Source organism: Trachypithecus francoisi, unplaced genomic scaffold (genome assembly GCF_009764315.1).
Source record: "Trachypithecus francoisi isolate TF-2019V2 unplaced genomic scaffold, Tfra_2.0 Lachesis_group18, whole genome shotgun sequence".
Taxonomy (NCBI): domain Eukaryota; kingdom Metazoa; phylum Chordata; class Mammalia; order Primates; family Cercopithecidae; genus Trachypithecus; species Trachypithecus francoisi.
The window spans coordinates 40,348,774-40,371,231 of NW_022681463.1; the positions used below are offsets into that span (position 1 = coordinate 40,348,774).

The following is a 22,458-nucleotide window of genomic DNA, read 5'->3' on the forward strand; positions in this document are numbered from 1 at the left end:
GTCCATAGATGGTTAAATGGATAAAAACATGGTATAGTCTACGACCATACTATCCTGAATGTACCCAATCCCGTCTGATCTCAGAAGTTAAGCAGGGTTGGACCTGGTTAGTAGTTGGTTGGGAGAAAGTGGTATACATACAGACACACATACACACATATACACACACACACACAGAAATATTATTCAGCCTTAAAAAAAGGAGATCCTAGCATTTGCTACATGGATGAACCTGAAGGACATTATACTAAGTGAAATAAGCCAGACACAGAAAGAAAAATATTGTATAATATCACTGATACGTGGAATTTTTTTTTTTTTTAAAAGGTCAAATACACAGAATGAAACAGGTTGGCAGGGAGGTAATGTGATGTAGGTCAAAGGACACAAAATAGCAGATGTGTAGGAAAAACAAGTAACAAGTCTAGAGATCTTATGTACAACAGGAAGACTAGTTAATAAAATTATATTGCATTAGAGATTTTTGTTAAATAAGTAGATTTTAGCTGCTCTTGTCAGAAAAAAAGTAACTGTGATGATAGATACGTTAATCTGCTTCACTACTGTAACTATTTTACTATGTATATGAATCCTATATCATGTTGTAAACTTCAAATATACACAATAAAATTTATTTTTAAAAACCCACCATGACTGACTTTAAAGGGTAATAAGTCACACCTATAATCCCAGCACTCTGGGAGGCCAAGGTGGGCAAATCATTCAAAGTCAGGAGTTTGAGACCAGCCTGACCAACATGGTGAAATCCTGTCTATACTAAAAATATAAAAAATTAGCCAGGTATGGTGGCACATGCCTGAAATCTCAGTTACTCCAGAGGCTGAGGCAGGAGAATCACTTGTACCTGGAAGGCACAGGTTGCAGTGAGCCGAGATCGCGCCACTGCACTCCAGCCTGGGCAACAGAGTGAGATGCTGTCTCAAAAAATAAGTAAATATATACATACATACCATACATACATACATACATAAAGGGTAATGAGGTACCCATGACAGTTCCTTTGCTTAAGTCATTCACAACTACATATTCAATTTCTAAATTGGAACTTCAAAGACAAACACTTTGCGGCTCCTAAAGAATGCACTAGATAGCCTCTTAATAACTTTGCAACATATCACCTATAAGCTGAAATAGAGATCTACAAAACTGTAAGACATCTAAAAGTGGTACATGCTATTTATATTCTCTACTTATAAGTTATTATAGTTATATAAGTAAAGTATTTATGCTTACTTACATATTTACTTACATAAATTTTCTACTTATGTAAGAACAAATTTACTTATGCAATACTTTAGAACTGTGTTCTTCCTTTCAACAGGGAGTTGAAAGTTTTTTAGCTCTGATACTCTACTAAATTAAATCCTATTAATAAGGATAATATGCCTTTTTAATACTGATGACTCACTAACTGAAAGAGATCAAATTTAATTTATTTTTTACAAAAAATGTCATAAAAAACCAATGGTTTGGAAATTTCCAATTCAGACAAAATTTCTATTTGTATCACATCAGCTAAGAAACCCTAAGCTTTAGGCAACTGATTTTTTTTTCAATTATTTACTGTTCATTACAATTGGGGTCCTGGGATAGTTATCTGTTGGCTTATTTTTGTAATCAAAAAAGGTAAAAATAACATTGGATTAAAAAAGAGTAAACTTAAGTTCTTGTCTTAACTCTTCTACAAATGTCAATAATCATAACCTTACCATTGTGTAGAGGTGGTCTAATACAAGACAATCACTAAGAAATTCCTAACTCCAAATTTCTCTACTATGAATAGCAAATGCAAAGAAATACCATTTCTTTTACTGAATAATTTGTTCTGTAGAGCCCTTAAGTAGAAGAGAGAAAATTTTCAATGTTATTTAATTTACCTTGAATTGAAGCTAATTTGTTATGGCATAAAGAAAATGATCCAGGAATTTCCAGGACTAAGCAAAGTCTAAGTCTTAAATCCTGTGGGATTTGGCTCCATTTAGTCCTGAAGAATAGGATGACCTGAGCACAAATATGCCAAATCATCAACATATTTCTCTCACATCGTCCCACTTACTTCTTCATTTTTTCATAACTACTGCAATCATCCTACTGTTTCTAATTTCAAAAATAAAAATCAGAAGGATATAGCCTCAAAATCTATTATAAAATGCACTCAAAAGTTCTGGCTCCACTATGCATATATATGTGTGTGTGTATATATGTATACATATACATATATACACACACAGAAACACACACACATCATTCTAGAAAAAAGGACTCAAATATGTAGACTTGAATTTAAATACAGAGCTCAAAAAATAGCTTTTTATAATCCCCAACACACCCCAAATCTGCCAGTTAAAATGTATTTAAGCTTAGTGATTCCCATTCAAGTTTATTTTGAAAGTAATGCAACCCATAGTATCAGTTTCCTCTACCAACTTAAAATAGACAAAGGAGATTCCTTTTTTATTTGTATTGAAAAAACTGTATTTAAGTTTATTCTAGTATTTAAAATTTCTAAAATATATAAATCACAATGTGATTACATGTGACATCAAAACACAGCTGAGGCAAACACAATTTTATAAAAGAAGAAAACCAACCAAGCTTAAAGCACTAACCTAGGACTTTACTGTATCAAAATCTAAATATCATCTCTTTAATAAAAACATTTTTAAGATTTCTTCACTGCCTAGATTGCCTAATTTTATGCAAGAAGGGGATCATTTGTTCTTAAATATTGTATTTATCAAAAACTTTGTAAATTTAAAAAAAGAAGAAAAAGAAATTGGGCTGGGCACAGTGGCTCACGCCTATAAGTCCAGCACTTTGGGAGATCGACGCAGGAGGATCCCTTGAGCCGGAGTTGGAGACCAGCCCAGGCAACACAGTGAGGCCCTGCTCTACAAAATAAAATACAAGTATTAGCTAGGTGTGGGGGAACATGCCTGTGGTCCCAGCTACTCGAAAGGCTAAGGTAGGAGGATCGCTTGAGCCTGGGAAGTTGAGACTGCAGTAAGCCATGATTACATCTCTGCACTCCAGCCTAGGCAACAGAGTGAGATCCTGGCTCAAAAAATAAGACAAAAACAAAAATTGTATTTACCAGAAACTTTCTATTTTACTTAACAATTACCTTTTCTGTAATAGGAAAGAGAAGTAATACTGCACAGACTGGTCTTGGTACCATGCTAAGGAGTTCAGGATCCATTCCATATACATCGACGAATTGCCAGTTAGGATGCAGACCTAATTGTTTGAGAAACTGGTAAAAGAAAGAAAGAAAAAGAAAACAATGGAACGTTAGTTGGTAAAAGAAAACTAGTATACTATACATAGTGTTAAAAGGGAAATGATCAACAAATATGTACTCTATATCTAATACATACAAGGGGATAAAATACAAATGTAACCAACATTCAGTAGGAATGCAGTAAAGCAGCACATATCAAAACGTCACAATGTACACTCTACATATGTACAATTTTTGTCAATTATACTGTAACAAAACTAGAGGGGAAGAATGTAGTAAAGCAGATTTTCTATGAATAGGGTGAGAAGAGATAGCCATTTATTTATAGCACATAACAAACATTTAAAATTAACAACATGTGAAATAAAACCTCTTTTTTCAAACTCCATTTCTTTGGAATTGAATTTAATAAGCCTGGACTTCATCAAATACATACAAGTTGGCTTGGTTGATATGTTAAACTCATTTCCAGCACTTGGTTTTTAAGGAGAGGCATTTAAGTTACAGTAAATAAATAAATATTTTATCAGAAAATCAACATAGTTTATCCTATTTACCAAAAATGATGTCTAAGGTTTAAAGACAGATTGATAGCCATGAGCTGCATCAATGAGCAAAGGGTAATATAAGCCAAAAATGCATCTAATGCATTGTATGAACAACAGAAAATGCTTGATATAGGAAGTAAACTACTGGCTTCCTGACCTCTACTACACAATGAAACCTACTTAACTTCATTGCCTCCCTTATATCTGGCAAAATAACTGTAACAAAAGATTAGTGCTTGTCTACAATTCTTAAGATGTCACAGGAAAATAAAATGTCAGACAATCTATCACATAGAGAAAAAATGAGAATGATGTCATTTTCACAATAAATTAATAACTTTATATTGAAAGAAGTTGATAATTTTTTTTTTTTTTTTTTTTTTTTTGAGATGGAGTCTCGCTCTGTCGCCCGGGCTGGAGTGCAGTGGCCAGATCTCAGCTCACTGCAAGCTCCGCTTCCCGGGTTCACGCCATTCTCCTGCCTCAGCCTCCCGAGTAGCTGGGACTACAGGTGCCCGCCACCTCGCCGGGCTAGTTTTTTGTATTTTTTAGTAGAGACGGGGTTTCACCATGTTAGCCAGGATGGTCTCGATCTCCTGACTTCGTGATCCACCCGTCTCGGCCTCCCAAAGTGCTGGGATTACAGGCTTGAGCCACCACGCCCGGCCAGAAGTTGATAATTTTTTAAAATACATCATTACAAAATAAGTGTTAGATGACAGAAAAAAGGAATAGAGGAAACAAAAATCATATTAAAAATGCATCACTGTATCTTACCTCAAGAACACATTATAGTATTTGCTGGTCTAACATCTGAAATTTTGAAATTAAAAACAAACAAAAAAGGTGCCATAGGCATTTCTCAGTGAAGAATGATCACATGTACTTAGATCATCAAATGAGGTCTTGCAAAACCAGTGGAAGCCATGACACGTATATAAACAGTGTTATTCATCTCAAACACATTTGAGTTTGTAAGACAAGACCTTCCTGTTTAAAGGGCAACTGTCCTTACCCCTTCATTTATCTGTTTGTAGAAGATAATTTACTTGCCAATCATATCGTTGGTCAAAAATAAGTTTCTAGGTATGTTTAATAATAAATGTACTGATTTATAAAAACTTTCTTAGAAGAATGTGTTCAGCATAGATTAGGTTCATTCTTGCAACAAGTCACATGCCCCGTAAGAGTCCAGGGTTGAGGAGATCAACGGGCTCCTCTGTTATATCCACTCTTCACTTTGATTCTATTTATAGTTCACTAAAGCACTTCAAACTACTTCTTCCTCCTTTCTCTACTTCCTCCATACTTCCTAGTCTATGCTTTTTCAGTATTCAATTCTATAGAAAAACCAAAAAGGATAAAAATTAACTGCAAAGTCAAAGGAAAAAACTGTGTCTTATTCAATATTTTTAATTCCATTGCCTAGCACTGTACATGGCTGAATCACAGACACCCAAGTTATATTTCTAGAACTAACTAAAGATTACATCTCTACTTTAGTAGATAACCTAGCCATCTGTATGTCTATATACATCAGTGAAGCCTTGGTATAATGAAGAAAAATAGAAAAGATACATTTGGCTCCTAATCTAAAACCCCTAGCATTCATTTATCAAATCTGAAGACTACCTAAATATGCCTTTTAAGGGAAAGTATCATGAACCCTGATAAGATCATTTAAATTTATTTGTTAATTTTATGTACCCCCAAAGTCATCCTGTTATAAAGTTATATAACAAGATGGGCCGGGCACGGTGGCTCAAGCCTGTAATCCCAGCACTTTGGGAGTCCGAGATGGGCGGATCACGAGGTCAGGAGATCGAGACCATCCTGGCTAACACGGTGAAACCCCATCTCTACTAAAAATACAAAAATGAGCCGGGCGAGGTGGCGGGCGCCTGTAGTCCCAGCTACTCAGGAGGCTGAGGCAGGAGAATGGCGTAAACCCGGGAGGCGGAGCTTGCAGTGAGCTGAGATCTGGCCACTGCACTCCAGTCCGGGCGACAGAGCGAGACTCCGCCTCAAAAAAAAAATAAAATAAAATAAAGTTATAAAACAAGATGGTACATACAACAGAGCAATTTTACATCTGTGCTGCAAACTAAAAGTCACAGTTAGAATATTTTAGTGAAAGGTATGGACAAAATCAGCAAGTACTGTAAATCAGTTCACTGCAAATCTACTCCATGTCAGCCAAAGCTAACAAGTGCAAAAAGTACTAGGAACCAAAGGCAGCAACTGTAGTGATAGCAATTAGTATCAAACTGAGGACATAATGAATGATTAAATAGTAGATAAAATCATAACTTGATTAAATTTTAACCAGAATCATGCTTTTTAACTTTTTACTCATATCAACAATTAAATGAGATAGATACAAAGAAGTTTAATGCAACTAATATCTACTGAATATATTAGTTACATCCTGACTCCAGATTGCCATAAGTCAGGCTCACTGGAAGCTATCTGAACACAAAGAAGGAAAGCAGCTATAAAGACTACCTCCGGGAAGTGGAGAAAGGGTAGAGAAGAGGGTCAACTTTTACCACCCACTTCTTTTAAAAAAAAAAAAAAAAGTCATTAAAATGTCCTACTTTTACAATTAAAAAAAACCCGTGTTTGAAATGATCATATGCAAATACAGAAAGATAGGAAGGAAATTTTCTAAAATGTTAGCAGTTAGCTTGGGTGGCGTGAATCCACCTTTTTATTTTCTAGTATTTTTATAAAAGCATTAGTTTTACAATAATTATATGTAGCTGTAAGTTACAAATCTATAGAACTGATATGCATATGTTTTCTATTTAAATTTACAAAACTAGGAGAAAACACAAAATGATGGTCTTAAAACTATACCAAATTTTTCCAGACTACTCACAAAGATAATTACCTATACATGCATTTACAAAGCCATCTCTACACAATTAATTAGAAGCATCCCATTCATATCAAGCAGGATAAAAGGTTTCATAACCTCTAACACCAGTCTTCTGGCTTTTCAAACTTAAATACTGAGTAATAAAATAACCAAAAAAACCTCTAACTCAACAAATTTTCACAAGGCCTCTAAAATTTTGGCCAATTGAGAAAAATAATTAATAAATTATAATATTTGGTTGTTAAAAAATCTTTAGTCAACTTATTCTTTTTATTCCATGGTCCAATGACAATTTTCTTCACCAGATAAAGAATATTTAAAATTATTTGTAAATATGTTTTGAGACCCTTATATGTGAGGCGCTAGGAGCAGTACCCCCTTCACCTCTACTGCCATGGCAAGGCAGGTTTCATTTTATCTTCTTTTTTTTTTTTTTTTCAGACAGCATCTTGCTCCATTGCCCAGGCTGGAGTGCAGTGGCACAATAACAGCTCACTGCAACCTCTAACTCCTGAGCTGAAGGAATCCTCCTGCCTTAGCCTCCCAGGTAGCCAAGACTACAGGCATGTATCATCACAGCCAGCTAAATTTTTTTATTTTTTAGTAGAGACATCTCACTATGTTGCCCAAGCTGTTCTGAAACTCCTACACTCAAGCAATCCTCTGGCCTCGGCCTCCCAAAGTGCTCACCAGGTGTGAACCACTGCACTCAACCCAGTGTATCCTTCTACCAGGCAATAAGAAAACTACGTCTGGGAGGTTAAGTGCTTTTTCAAGTTCCCTGCCAGAATTCACATGCAAGGCTCTGAACACTATGGCACCTGTTTACTTTTCCAGCTTCATTTCTCTCTGCCCAGAGTATCTTTCTGGTACTTTATTCTCTAACTTGGCCACAATGGACTCCTGAGAGTTTTCAAAGTGTCTATAAGCATCTCTTCCCTCCAGGTTTCTGCACACAAACTAGACTTCTCTGTCTTAAAAAACTGTTCATTCCTGTTCCTACATTATAACAAATTCTTCCTCATTCTTTATATGACAGTCAAATAACAAAAATTCTGATTTTATAAATTTAAAAAAAAATAGATAAAATTCACTTTCCTTTCAAATTTGTTCTTAAAGCCACTTCTCTGGTCTTTAATGGTCTGCTCAGGGCAGCCAGAGATTCTGCCTTGTTACTAACTTATTAATGATGTGAATTATGATGTAAAATTATACTTACCTAGCAATTACTTGATATTACTACCAGTAAACTAGTATTAACTGCTAAATGTAGAAGTAGGAGAATAACTATTAGTCAAATGAGAAAATGGCAGTGTAGAAACTAGCAAAAATAAATTTTAATAGAGACAGAATAATTATTAATGTACATAATGAGGAAACACTGAAAATATTTTATGTGCAGATTAAGGAAAAATGAAGTTTACTTCACTGCAGGCTCAATATGGACTAACTACAAAATGGCCAACAAAGGTGATATAACGTTAGTCTGCTTTAAAAGAAGGATCATTTAAGATAATGTAATAGCCCACTGTATTCAACAAAGATTATTCAGCAGGAAATACACTATAGGAGGCATATTTTATGAAAGTCAATGACCAAGAAAAGAAAGCCCAAAGGCAAGTGACCAGAAGGATAAGGTTCTGGAAGACATCACAGCTGAAGTTTCTAAGCATGTTCAGAGAGGACTGAAATTACTATGATCCCTGTCCCTAGAGATTTTTAGTAATATCATAAAATAGCAATTAGGAGCCAGGTACAGTGGCACATGCCTGTAGTCCAGCTACTCAGGAGGCTGAGGTGGCAGAATTGTTTGAACCCAGGAGCTGGAGGCCAGCCTGGGCAACATAGTGGGATCTCCATCTTAAAAAGAAACAAATTTTTTTAATTTAAAGAGTTTTTTTTAAAGAGCAATTAGATTTACTCTATAGTTTCAATGGGAAGAATGATAGACAACTGGAGAAAGTTACAGGAAAGCTGATTTTGTTTCAATAAAAGAAATATAATTCTTCTACTTATATATTATTCTCATTATTATAATAAAAAAATTAAACCACTTTAAGAGACAGAATGCTGCTCATTGAGATAGGCAAAGGATTCATGACCATATTAAAAATAATGTTGCGGGATCTTCTGGATCAGCAAAGCACGTTTATAAGATCTATTCATTCTTCCATCTGACAACTACCTATTTATTGATGGCCCACTATGAGCCAGACACCATTCTCATACTTCAGACTCATCCCTGCTCTCACAGAACTTACATTCTGGTGGTAAGATACACATGATAAACAAGTATACACATAAACAAGGTAATTTCACAAGATGGGAAGTACTATGAAGAAAACATGACAGTACAGATTTGGGAGGCTAATTTAGCGTGTACTCAAAGACTCACTGATGAGATGACTTGAACTTGAGCCACAGATGAAAAGAACCTACCATGAAACAACCAGGAGTGGATGACGTAAGCAAAGGATGAGCAAGTGCAAAGACTCTGAAGCAGGAACAGACTCCACATTCAAAGACTGCAGCACAGCATGAGTGGAAAGGAGATGGGCAGTACCTCCTCATTCAGCCACGATACAAACTTGAAACGGAGCTGGATGCCATTATCCTTAGCAAACTAACACAAGAACAGAAAACCAAATACCACATGTTCTCACTTGTAAGTGAGAGCTAAATGATGAGAACACATGCACACAAAGAGGGGAACAGACACCTGAGGGTGAAGGGTGAGGAGAGGATCAGAAAAAATAACTATTAGGTACTAGTACCTGGGTGATGAAATAATCTTTCCAACAAATCCCTGTAACACGAGTTTGCCTATATAACAAATCTGCACATGTACCCCTGAAGCTAAAAGTTTAAAAAAACAAAAAAGTTTTAAAGTATATTCTAAGCACAAGCATTGGAAGACCAGTAGAGCATGATAAGCAGGAAGTTATAACATGTGATTCTCATTTATTTAAGGCCACTTTGGGTATATATGAAAATTAGATTTTACGGAAGCAAAAGGAGAAGCAGAAGAACTAGTTAGGCGCCTACTACAGTTGTCCAAGCTAAGGATGATGGTGGCTTGCACTGTGGCAGCTGAAATGGAATAGCCATATTTGGAATAGCCTTTGCAAGAAGAGTCCTTAAGATCAATTAGATCCGAGGAATGAGAAACAGAATATTAAAAATAGCTGACATTCTTGGAGAGCATACTTTGTTCAAGACATTGTTCTACATATTTTACATGTAGTAATTTGTTTGATCCTTACAGTGATCTTACAAGATTAGAAGAGATTATAAGAAATGAAGGAACTCATTGCTTGAGGCCAAGCATTTGAGACCAGCCTGGGAAACAGAGTAAAATCATCTTGTCTCTACAAAAAACACAAAAAGTAGCCGGGTGTGATGATTCAAGCTTGTAGTCCTATCTACTTGGAAGGCTGAGGTGGGAGGATTGCTTGAGCCCAGGAATTCCAAGGTTATAGTGAGCTATGATTGTGCCACTGTAATCCAGCCTGCCTGGATAGAACAAGACCCTGTCTTTAAAAAAGGAAAAAAGAAAGGAAGAAATTAAGGAACTAAGGCACAAAGAGGTTAGATAACTGCCCATGGTCGCAGAGCTGGTAAATAGCAAAGGAGATTACAATCCAAGAATCAAATCAAGACACTACAGCCTCTCTGGAATGGCAATCTGAAAGAAGAATCAATGGCATCAACTCGTCACCTCAAACACTGCATGGATGGCTATGCCCTTCGAAGATAGGGAAGAAATGGGTTTAGAGCAGAGATGGGAAGATGAAAATCCGTATTTCTTTTTTGGCCATATTAAGTTTAAAGTATCTATAAGACATCCAGATGGAGATACCAAAGAGTTGGCTGAATATACAGATTTCCAATTTGGTGGCAATGTCAGGGTTTCGAGGAACATGGGGTCTTCTACGTGACAACTGATGTATTAGAACTGTACAACAGAAAACATTACTAGGGCAAGAAAACACATAGAAAAGATTAGCAGTCTAAGATGAAGCGGCTGAGGAGCTCCTTAGAAGTTGGAAGGGAGATGATCTAGCAACAGAGACTCTTCGAAGCAATTAGGAAAGTAGAAGACAATCAGAATTATTACAGAAACTAAGAAAAGATAATGTTTAACTAGGGATGGAATGGGCTATACTACCAAATGCTGCTGAAAGGCCAAGAAATATGGTGACAGAGAAGTGATCACTGTGGCAAAGTGGCAATCATTAGTAAACTTGACAAAAGTAGTTACTACGAAATGGTACACACAGAAGCAAGCTACATAGGAATGAATACTGAAAAGAATGCGAGCTGAGATAGCAGTGGCAGCAGCTATGAACAATTCTTTGTGGAAAGTTTACAAAGAAGGAGAACAGATAAGGCAGCAGCTCAAGGAGGACAGGATAACAAAGAATTTTTCCTAAAATGGTATCTACTAATTAAAGAATTCTTATGAGAATTTATATGATTTATTGTGATTAAGGCAATAAGCCAGCAGATGATCTCTAATTGTTTCTCTAACTCTAAGCATACAGGCTACATAGAATAGTTATGCTATAGTAAATTTATTTCCCTTTCGATATTATGCTAGAAAATATTTTGCCTCCTCAATAAAATCACAAGTAGAAATAATCACCCTTGGGGTGGGAAGGGGTCCATTTAAAAAAAAAACAAACCATTAGTTCTAAAGCACAACAATATGTAAAATATACATGTGGTTGTACTGTACTCAAATCACAAAAAAAAATCACAATGAAGATTTAGTATGGTCATAAATAATAATGATTGCCGACATCACATTCTATAAACACTGTAATTCTTGACGTTTAATTATCTGTAACTTTCTATCAGTTGCAAGCTGCATTTACCCCTTTAAATGCATAGGTAAATAGAGTTTAAAATGTTTAAATAATTTTTTTGATCACTTAACTCATTTTATTCTGATTAAGTCCTACCTGTAGCATGACAGAGTATCCTTAAAAGGGCTGACAGCATGCTAACCAACAAGAGAAATCACTGTCTACCACATTTGCTGAGACACATGGTTACTAGCTAATGTCTAACAATTAATGCTCATCTGCATATAGTAGACATGTGATGGCCATTCTTACACAACACTAGGCATCATCAGAGTCTAAAGCAGTATTTGCTCACACTGATTATAACAACAACACATGCAATTACCAGATGGTAACAGAGTGAGTCCAAGATCCTACCATTCCATTAGGTTGAGGAAATAAAAGAGGGTGGGATGGATATTGTTGTTAGGGTTTATGCATTCTCCAAATTCTAAGTCAGTTAACTACATTTCTATCCATCTTCTATTCTTGGTTCTGCCACTAAAACATAGAGAATAAAACAACCACAGAAGTTTTAGTTATAACTAATCACTTCTTACGTACTTGCCCATTCTCCCACTAAAAGCACATTATTTCTTTAAAAATTAAATTTAAAACAAACTAAATCATGCCAAAGCATGTCAAATATAGTGTAAAATCATATACTAAATAACATTGTTTGTCTGTTTAGATAATCTCAGAAAGGTCTCCTGTCACTATTCCATGTATTACATTTTCCCTGATGGTCTCTATCAAAGCACTATGTTCTTTTTCTTATTGTACTTATAATAAACGCTAATGACTTGTTTGCTTGTTTACTGTCTTTCAACTGGATTGAAAAGCAGAAAACCATGAATATTTTAATCACCAAAGAATCACCAGCTCCTGTTCACATTACTGGTATTAAAAAAGGTGCCCCTAAAATATGAATGTGTTTGATAATTTTTTAAGACACCCTAGGAACAAGGTCCACTAGCAGCTGAATCACAGGACATAAGTTCCTACTTACACAAACTTAGTTTGTTAAAACAATTAACATCATCTAAAAAGTTTTTTTAGTCTATTGTATGGCTAATCACGTTGATTTTTGAATGGTGAACCAGCTTTGCAACACCAGGATAAACTGCTCTTGGTCATATGTTACTCTTTTTGTATATTTATTGCTGTATTCTATTTGCTGATATTTTGTAGGGGATTTCTTACATCCATGTTCATGAGGGATACTGATTTGCAGTTTTTCTTATTATGAATTATCTAGTTTGGCATCAGGGTAATGCTAGCACAAAATTAGTTAGGAAGTGTCTTTTTTTTTTTTTTTTTTTGAGACAGAGTCTTGCTCTGTCACCCAGGCTGGAGTGCAGTGATGCAATCTCGGCTGAATGCAACCTCCGCCTTCTGGGTTCAAGCGATTCTCCTGTCTCAGCCTCCCGAGTAGCTGGAATTACAGGAGTGCGTCACCACACCCGGCTAATTTTTGCATTTTTAGCAGAGATGGGGTTTCACCGGCCAGGCTGGTCTCGAACTCCTGACCTCAGGTAATCCGCCCACCTCAGCCTCCCAGAGCGTGAATGCTAGGGATTACAGGCGTGAGCCACCGCACCTGGCCGTCTCCCCTCTTCTATGTTTATGTAGGATTGGTATTATTTCTTCCTTAAATGATCATCTCAAGAGATGCAGAAAAATCATTTGCGAAAATTCAACATAGATTCATAATAAAAACTCTCAGCAAACTAGTGGGAAAAGAGGAACTTCCTTAGCCCGATTTAAAAAACATTTACCAAAAACCTAAAGCTAACATACTTAATGGTGAAAGATCAAATGTTTCCTCCCTAAGACAGAGAACAAGACAAGGATGTCTCTTTGTCCAGAGAATTTGCTACAAGCTTTGAAAACCAAAAACCAATTTTTTGAAGAACACGGTGAATTGTTCCTTGGTGACGAGAAGGAAGATGGTGGAGGTAAGGGGAGTATGATAAACTAGGAGAGCAATAAAAAATAAATGAGCTATTGAGAATGAAAAAAAACCAGGGTAAAATAAGGCACACCTGAACAGATCAAAAGTTTATACCTGGTAGCACTTACTGTTCTTCTGAGTGACTGGGAGATGTTCCCTCGTCCCTCCCCAAACCCCAACCTCCAACACCTAGAAGGAACTTAAATTGCTGTAGATTGCAAAGAATGGCGTGGGAACTACTAAACTGAGCTTTCTTTGATACAACAGCAACTAAATGTCCAGCTTTAAAAGACTGTAAGATAAAGGGGGTGTGGCGGGGAAGAAAAGTGACTTGATGGGGCAAGAGATGATTGGAAGATTTCATAGCGCAGGCGGTGGATGAAATTACAAGGACTGGGTGGGCGAGTTTACAAAGCTTGGAGTCAGGAAGTGTGGGCAAATTAGTCATCCAGAAGGTACACCAGTAGGAAAATTATGGAATCGGCACTAACAGGAGGCAAAACGAAGAAGGATGGGGAATAGGAATACAGCGTAAAAGTCCTTCAAAACCTCTGACCCGGAGTCCCCAAGATACGTGGTGTCTGCGGAATGGGACCAGAGGAGTGGTGGGAGCATCTCCAGGAGCCAGGTGGCAGGGAGATGGCCCTTTCCTAAAGGGGCGGACCCGCGTAAAGCCGAACAAGAGGGCCCCTCAAGAAATTAAATCCCAGAATCCTTGGAAGCGTGGAGGTGGAGTCCAGCAGGGAAGCGGACCGAGCAGACAGAAAGGACTCCGAGGTCCCGAGCGACAGACACCTCACTCACCTGGTTGGTGACCTGAAAACGAAACAGAGAACACGCTTTAGAGACAAACTACCGTGGACTCGCGGCAGCAAGCCTGCTCCCTCTGCGCCTGCCCACGGCCCAGGGCTGCCCCAAAGCGCGCCCACCTCGGGATTGGCCTCCAGCGGCAGCCAGCGCTGACCCTCCATGGCCGCGGTGCCCGGCCCTCCAGCTCTGACAGCCGCCGCCTTCGCCGCCGCCGCCGCTGCCGCTTCCGCCCACGCGCGCCTTGACCTGGGCCCTCCCAACACACCGCCCCGAGGAGGGGCGCCTAAACACCAAAAAGAGTTTGACCGGCCTCTCACCCTCTTAACCGCTCCCTGCAAGGCCGTAGGTCAAGTGTCATATTTTAAATTAAGATGCTGTCGAGGAGGAAAAAAATAAGAGCCAATTACCTATTTCGGGAGAAAAACAGTATCTGAATTCACAGTCCTGTCCCCTCACGCTTGGACTCTTCCGAGCCGAGCCTTGCCGAGCGCTCGCGTTCTACGCATGCGCCATGCGCAGGTCTGGGACCGCGTGCTCACCGGCCCCCTCCCAATCTTGCAGTGTCAACCGATGGCGCTAGGAGGCGCGCCGCGGAGTCCTATTCTGAGACAGACGCCCAGGTGTCCACCCATTGCCAGGCAGCAAGACCTGAAGACTCCGTGCAGCATGGTGCTGTTGTTCCTTTGTCGGGGTGCAGGAGTGATGAGTTGGCCTTATCTGCCCTTGCGGGAGGCAGCGGGTATTTCTATATATCCGATTCAATTTGACAGAAAAAATGTCGATTACTAGAAATCACTGTACTAAGTATTGAGGACACAAAGTTGAGTTCACTGTGGAGTAGAGGCAGTGGACAAGACAACGGAGAATCAGGATAAAAAGCGTGGTACCTATATTATAGTGATGGTATGAGGTGTGCTGGAACTACGGAGGAAGGGGGAAGAGAGTGTCCAGAAGTCTTCCTGAAAAAGTGGATTGCTGAACTGAACCCTTAAAAGATGGTAGACTTTACCCAGGCAGCGAGGAGGGTGCTGTGAAGAAGGGAAAACGCACTGTGGCTGCAGAGTAAAGGGTACTGATTAGAGGTAATGCTGGAGAGGTAAACAGAGGTAACCCGCTCGAGACATCTGGGCTTCCTGAAAACAGCAAGGAACCACTGAAGGATCTTAAGCAGGATTTGTTATGTATCTTTTTCACCGAACTGCAAATTCCAGGAGCCCAGTAACATTGTCTCTTTTCTCTTCTTCACGTTATTTATCCAGGGCCTAACCCAGTGCATGATACATAGAAAATGTTCAGTAAACATCTGAAGAATAAATGGGATGATCAGATATGCAGAAATATCACTTGTCAATAATGCGGAAAACGTGTGAGAAATAAATGCTGAAAAAATTAAGACAGTAGCCACGGAGAAAGGCACAGATTAAAGAGATACTGTTTTAAGGGATGATGCCTTTGATAAGCAGAAGTTATCAATGATAACTCCATAAATTTGACCTGGGCAAGACTGCATGTTACTATTCTGAACCTAATAGAGGAAATTCAGGTAGAGAGCAGTTAGGGAGTCAGAAAAAGATAATATTATACTGAGCTTGCTTTTCTTGGGAAACTTCCAAATCTCCCACCCATGTTCTTCTGGCCACTGATCTTTGACTTCAGAGGTGTTTCATTACCTTAACTCTTCTTCATCGTTATCTGCCTAATGCATTGCTGCTGTACTCCCCTAACACTTTGGCTTGGTAAAACTGCCAATGTCCAGCTCATGATGGGCTTAGTTGCATTATCACTAGAGTTACATGGCCAGACTCTTAGTCTCTCCTGGGCCCAGTGCATGCCAGGGGCTGCTTTTCAAATTACTTACTATCAAAGGAATGGCCTTGCTCCCGTCCCTGAGATTCTGCTCTGTGCTTCACCTGTTAAGGTTGCTTAAGACTTCACACAGCATCTTTATCTTCCAGGAACACTAGCCGCATTGGATCTGCTGAGACACAAGGTCAGACAGCAAGACAGTTTGCATCCCAGCAGGGACTTGCTGCAGAGCTCTGTCTTGCTAGGGATCCACTCAAATTGGCAGGTTTCTATACCACCCAATAAATGTGTTGAAGCCGTATTCCCAAGTGTATATTCTATCTCCAAAAGCTAAAGAGGCCCAGTAGGTGCTCTGCCATTTTGCTGTTAATAGGAATTGCAAGATGCAGGAACTTGTCTTTCACCTTACAGAGGTTGTCCTAGCACACCCCAGACCTTTAGACCCATAAAACCTTTACAAATGTAGGACTGTAATTTGTAGAGTTAAACTGTACAATTTAACTTCCACCGTCTGGTTTATATGGTTTATACAGTTTAACTTCCACCGTCTGGTATGGATGTACCTATCATGGTATTGAGGGCAGCATGTCTCAGAGGTGCATAGAAACACCTGGGAAGTATGAAATGAAATTTTGATTCAAAAAGTCTGAGACGGATCCCAAGATTGGGCATCACTGGTTCCAATTTTTTAATCTTCCCTTTACCCACATCCTTTGCCATATGACTTTGAAGTTTTACAAAGTTCTGTCCATCCTCATTATTTATGGGTTTTGCATTTTGAACCTGCCTCCTTGCTAAAATTTATTGGTAATTCCCAAATCTGTACTTACACAGTTCTCATGGTCACTCACAAATATTCACAGGGTGGCAAAAAATTTTAGTTCCCAGCCAAGGTTGAGCAAGGTGATACTCTGCCTTCTTCTTGCAGCTCTTATACTGGAAACAGGTGTCCTCTCGATGGTCTGTTTAATGCTCATTTACCCATTTTTGAGATTTTTGTCAGTGAATTCAATGTTTAAAATAGCCTCCAAGCATAGTGCTCAACTGCTATTTAGTGATCCCAAGTCCAAGAAGGCTTTCATGTGCCTTACAGAGAAAATACAAGTATTAGATAAGGTTTGTTCAGGTTTTCACTTACAGTGCTGTTGGCTGTAATTCAATGCTAATGAATCAACAATATATATTACATAAGGTTTTTTAATAGAAATGCACATAAAACAAGGTTATGTATTGATTATCTAATGAAAATATTGTGACCACAGGCTCACAGAAACCTAACCTGTATTTCCCCTAGAAGCAATGATTTAGTATTTGCTAAGTCAGTGTTCACTGCAACTAGATCATCAACTAATACATTGTGCATCACCTTCTTGTGAGTATGCACAATATCATCACGGAATATTTTATTAAATATTTTACAGTTTTCAGTTAAATATAGTGGCATGCCTATGCACAGTGTCATAGTGTCGTGCCACTTATTTATATAAATCCATGCACTTTTAGTACCTTTAGCATGGACAGTATAATTTTGATGGTTGTCAAAGCATGTAAAGGTTTATCGCTATTTCCTACCTGACTAAGCATATAGTTACATTTTGCAGCAACTGCTGAATCATACATCTTTGGAAATTTAATAGCTTCTATTCAAAGACAGCAGGAAGTTTTTGACAAATTAACGTTTGATGCCTTAACAAGAGTACTTATGACTCAAAAACTGTTCTTTCATCCTAATACAGTTTTTTTCTTATATTCTGAGGGATTTGGTGATTTCTCCAACCTTAAAGTGAAATAAGCAACTTGAGTAACTTATCTACTCAAAGTTATCCACCATTTTTAGAAATTGTAAATTATTTGGTTGCTTTGCAAAAATACACCAATTGTGGCTATTCCTCCAATAGTCCATATTTGCCTCACCAGTACAAGTTTGCAACCTGTTGTTCTGTTTTCATGCTTATTTCCATACCCAGTAACTTTTTGTTATGCCAAATTACACCAGTCTTTTAAAAGACCTTTTAAATGTCAATATTTTAAAATTTTATTTTTTAATTTTTGGGGATACTTAGTAGGTATCTATATTGATGGGGTACATGAAAGGCATACAGAGTGAACTAAGCACATCATGGAGAATGGGGTATCCATCCCCTCAAGCATTTATCCTTTGAGTTACAAACATTCCAATTACACTCAAGTTGTTTTAAAAATGTACTATTAAGTTATTATTGACTATAGTCACCCTATTGTGCTATAAATGGCAATTAAACATAGTAAATATAGAGCAAACAATACTCATAACTCTATAGAAGTGTAGAAGAGCTATGAAGAAGTTCATGCATGCACCCGCAAAAACAACTGAGTCATGACTGCTGCCCTGGTTAACCGTCACTTTAAGAAGCCATCTGAGGCCAGGCTCGGTGGCTCACGTCTGTAATCCCAGCACTTTGGGAGGCTGAGGCGGGCGGATCACTAAGTCAGGAGATCGAGACCATCCTGGCTAACATGGTGAAACTCTGTCTCTACTAAAAATACAGAAAATGAGCTATGTGTGGCGGCAGGCATCTGTAGTCCCAGTTACTTGGGAGGCTGAGGCAGGAGTGGTGTGAACCCAGGAGGTGGTGCTTGCAGTGAGCCAAGATCCTGCCACTGCACTCCGGCCTGGGCGACAGAACAAGACTCCGTCTCAAAAAAAATAAACAAAAATAAATAAATAAATAAGAAGCCATCTGATGTGATGTTCACTATAATTCCTGATGTAACTATGAAAAAATACTTATCTAAGAATTGATGAAATTTGCTATTTGTACAACACCTGATTTAAGTTTGTCATCACAGTTGTAACCAGCCCAGGGAATCTTTCAGATTCAGGCCCCACCTAACTGCCCTTAGGGCTATGGGGTTGTGGGGGTCAGTCTCTCTGTATACCTATAACTCATTCATGGCACTTCACCTTAACTACTCACTATCTTATATTACTTATCTTAACAGCAGTATGTCCAGCTTTCTTCCTGCTGCATGTGTTTGTACCCTGTCATCTGCCTTGAGTGTATGTTGTATTGCCAAACTATCACTCCTAAACGTGGCCTTTTGGCAGCGCTTAAAAACATACCAAAGCCTTACATAATTAGGCCTTGTCTGTCCTCAGAATGAACTCATTCTCCACACTTGATCAGAAATCATGACTATCTAGCTGTGTTTCTCTAAACTAGGCACTTAACCTACTTAGGTCTTTTTTTTTTTTTGGAGACAGAGTCTCGCTTGGTCGCCCAGGCTGGAAGGCAGTAGAGCAATCTTGGCTTATGGCAACCTCCGCCTCCCAGATTCAAGCAATTCTAGTGCCTCAGCCTCCCAAACAGGTGTGCACCACCATGCCCGGCTAATTTTTTGTATTTTATTTCTGAGTCAAAATCTCACTTTGTCGCCTAGGCTGGAATGCAGTAGTGCGATCTCTGCTCACTGCAACCTCCGCCTCCTGAGTTTAAGCAGTTATCCCGTCTCAGCCTCCAGATTAGCTGGGATTACAGGCATGCACCACCACGCCTGGCTAATTTTTGTATTTTTAGTAGAGACGGGGTTTCACCATGTTGGCCAGGATGGTCTCAAACTCCTGACCTCAAGTGATGCACCCACCTCAGCCTCCCAAAGTGCTGGGATTACAGGCGTGAGCCACCACACCTAGCTGATCTCATTTTTGTTTTTTTAACGCTAGACTCTTCAACCTTTAAGCCGAAGATTGAAAACTATGTCTTGAAGCTTTCAAATGTGTGAAGTAGGCAGGAGAAATGAAAGAGTGATGTAAGCACTGTGACAACTGGATGACATAAAACTTTTCTAAGTGCATTCTCATTTGGAGTTTCTGATATAGATTGTTTTTTGTTTTGTTTTGTTTTTTAATCATTTGAGTAGGCCAAATTTGGCCCACAGGCTAAAAATTTTAAGTCCCACTTTAAAGTCTAAAACCTCTATGATTCTAGGATTAGTGATCATGCTTATTTCTGATTCTGCATCTTACTGATGCTGCTTATTTATTACCTCACCGCCTGCCCCCACCACCACCACCACCACACACACAGAATCACTCATCTTCTTGAATAGCCTGGCGTACAAATAAAACAGCCAATTAGCAGAAAGTAGCTGAGGAGCACTTCAGCAGCTACACTGGGAGTTTGGAATCTCTCCAGAGCTTTCTGAAATTAGATTGCAAATTGTAAATTAATACCAGACTGCTTTAAGTTTTACTTATTAGCTAGGTGACGTTGCTTACCCTTCCTGAACTTCAGTTTTCTCACCTTTAAAATAGAGATAATGTATGATATACATAACTTATAGGGTTCTTTGGAGTATTGAATATTGTGCTGATGACAATAGCACCTAGGATTTATCAGCACTTACTGTGTTCAGAACGTTTGCTACATGCTTTACATACAAGCTCTCATTTATCTCTTAATAAAAACCTTGTGGGACAAATACTGATAGCCCTATTTTTAAAACTAAGAAAGCTGACGCTCAGAAAGGCCAACTTGAAGGATGTCACACAGCTGAGCGGTAGAAGGATTTAGATTCAGGCCTAGGTGACTGTCAAGATCGCAGCACTCATTGTTATGCTTTACTCTCTCAAATTCCTACTGCTGCTGTAACAAATTACCACACATTTAGTGGCTTAAAACAACACCAATGTACATCTTATGGTCTGAAGTGCAGAAGTCTGAAATGGGGCTCACTGGACTAAAATCACCGTGTTGACAGGGCTGTGTTCCTTCTGGAAACTATTTGGGATATATAAGGGAGAATCCATTTTCTTTCCTATTCCAGCTGTTTTCTTTCCAACTTATATTAGGTTAAGGGGATACATGTATAGGTTGGTTACATGGGTAAACTGTGTGTCAAGGGGGCTCAGTGTACAGATTATTTCATCACCCAGGTAATGAGCATAGTACTGGATCGGTCGTTTTTCAATCCTTGCTTTCCTCCCACTCTCTACCCTCAAGTAGGCCCCAGTGTGTGTCCCCTTCTTTATGTTCCTGTATACTCAGTGTTTAGCTCCCACTTATAAGTGAGAACATGTATTTGTTTTTCTGTCTCTGCATTAATTTGCTTAGGATGATGGCCTTCAGCCCATCCATGTTGCTGCAAAGGACATGATTTTGTTCTCTTTCATGGCTGCATAGGATTCCATGGTGTATATATTCATTTTCTTTAATCAGGTACACCACTGATGGGCCTCTAGGTTGATTCCATGTCTTTGCTAATGTGCCCATTCTAGCTTCTAGAAGCAGCCTTCCTTCTTTGGCTCTTGGCCTCCTTCTGTCTTCAAAACCAGCAAAGGCTGACTGAGTCTCTCACATGGAATCTATCACTCTAACACTCTCTCTCTGACTCTAACTCCTCCGCCTCTACCTTTCATCTGTAAGGACCCTGTGAATACATTGGACTCATCTGAGTAATCCAAGAAACTCTCCTCCTTTTAAAGTCAGCTAATTAGCAACCTTAATTCCCCCTTTTTATGTAATTGTGAAAGTTGTTAAGAATCTTATTTATTTATTTATTTATTTTTTTTTTTTTTTTTTGAGACGGAGTCTCGCTCTGTCACCCAGGCTGGAGTGCAGTGGCCAGATCTCAGCTCACTGCAAGCTCCACCTCCCGGGTTTACGCCATTCTCCTGCCTCAGCCTCCTGAGTAGCTGGGACTACAGGCGCCCGCCACCTCGCCCGGCTAGCTTTTTGTATTTTTTAGTAGAGACGGGGTTTCACCGTGTTAGCCAGGATGATCTCGAACTCCTGACCTCGTGATCCACCCATCTCGGCCTCCCAAAGTGCTGGGATTACAGGCTTGAGCCACCGCGCCCGGCCAGTTGTTAAGAATCTTAATGGAGTCACTTGTGTTAAAAAGAAAAAAGGTCCAGGTGCAGTCGCTCATGCCTGTAATCCCAGTACTTTGGGAGGCTGGGGTAGGTGGATCACCTAAGGTCAGGAGTTCGAGACCAGATGGACCAATATGGTGAAACCCTGTCTGTACTAAAAATACAAAATTAGCTGGGTGTGATGGTGCCTGCCTGTAATCCCAGCTACTTGAGAGGCTAAGGCAGGAGAATCGCTTGAATTCAGGAGGCAGATGTTGCAGTGAGCCAAGACCACACCATTGCATTCCAGCCCGGGCAACAAGAGCAAAACTCTGTATCAAAAAAAGGAAAAGAAACTTTGACAAATAGAGCTGGGGAAGGCCATGAGAGAGCTTTCATGCATAAATGCCAGATAACAAAAACTATCACAAAAGACTGCCAAAACAACAACCTTGCACAAAGGCCGTTGCACCCTTACACAAAAAATATATTTGCAAGGTCATCTGCCCAGCAACTG

At 39.0% G+C, this 22,458-nt stretch overlaps 1 protein-coding gene across 3 annotated transcripts in view; it reads right to left on the reverse strand.

Moving 5' to 3' along the window:
- Nucleotides 1-14,547, reverse strand: part of UCHL3 (ubiquitin C-terminal hydrolase L3) — a 58,527-nt gene extending 43,980 nt beyond the window's left edge. For 2 of the 3 annotated variants that reach the window (XM_033177544.1, XM_033177542.1), the window contains exons 1-3: nt 14,422-14,547; nt 14,297-14,308; nt 3,146-3,274 (exon numbers count right to left, since the gene is read on the reverse strand). In XM_033177544.1, coding sequence (XP_033033435.1) covers nt 3,146-3,274; nt 14,297-14,308; nt 14,422-14,463 — 183 coding nt within the window. In that variant the 5' untranslated portion in view covers nt 14,464-14,547. Of the gene's footprint in view, nt 1-3,145; nt 3,275-11,884; nt 12,040-14,296; nt 14,309-14,421 lie in introns of all 3 variants that reach the window. The other variant, XM_033177543.1, reaches the window with a different exon arrangement.
- Nucleotides 14,548-22,458: the final 7,911 nt, after the last annotated feature.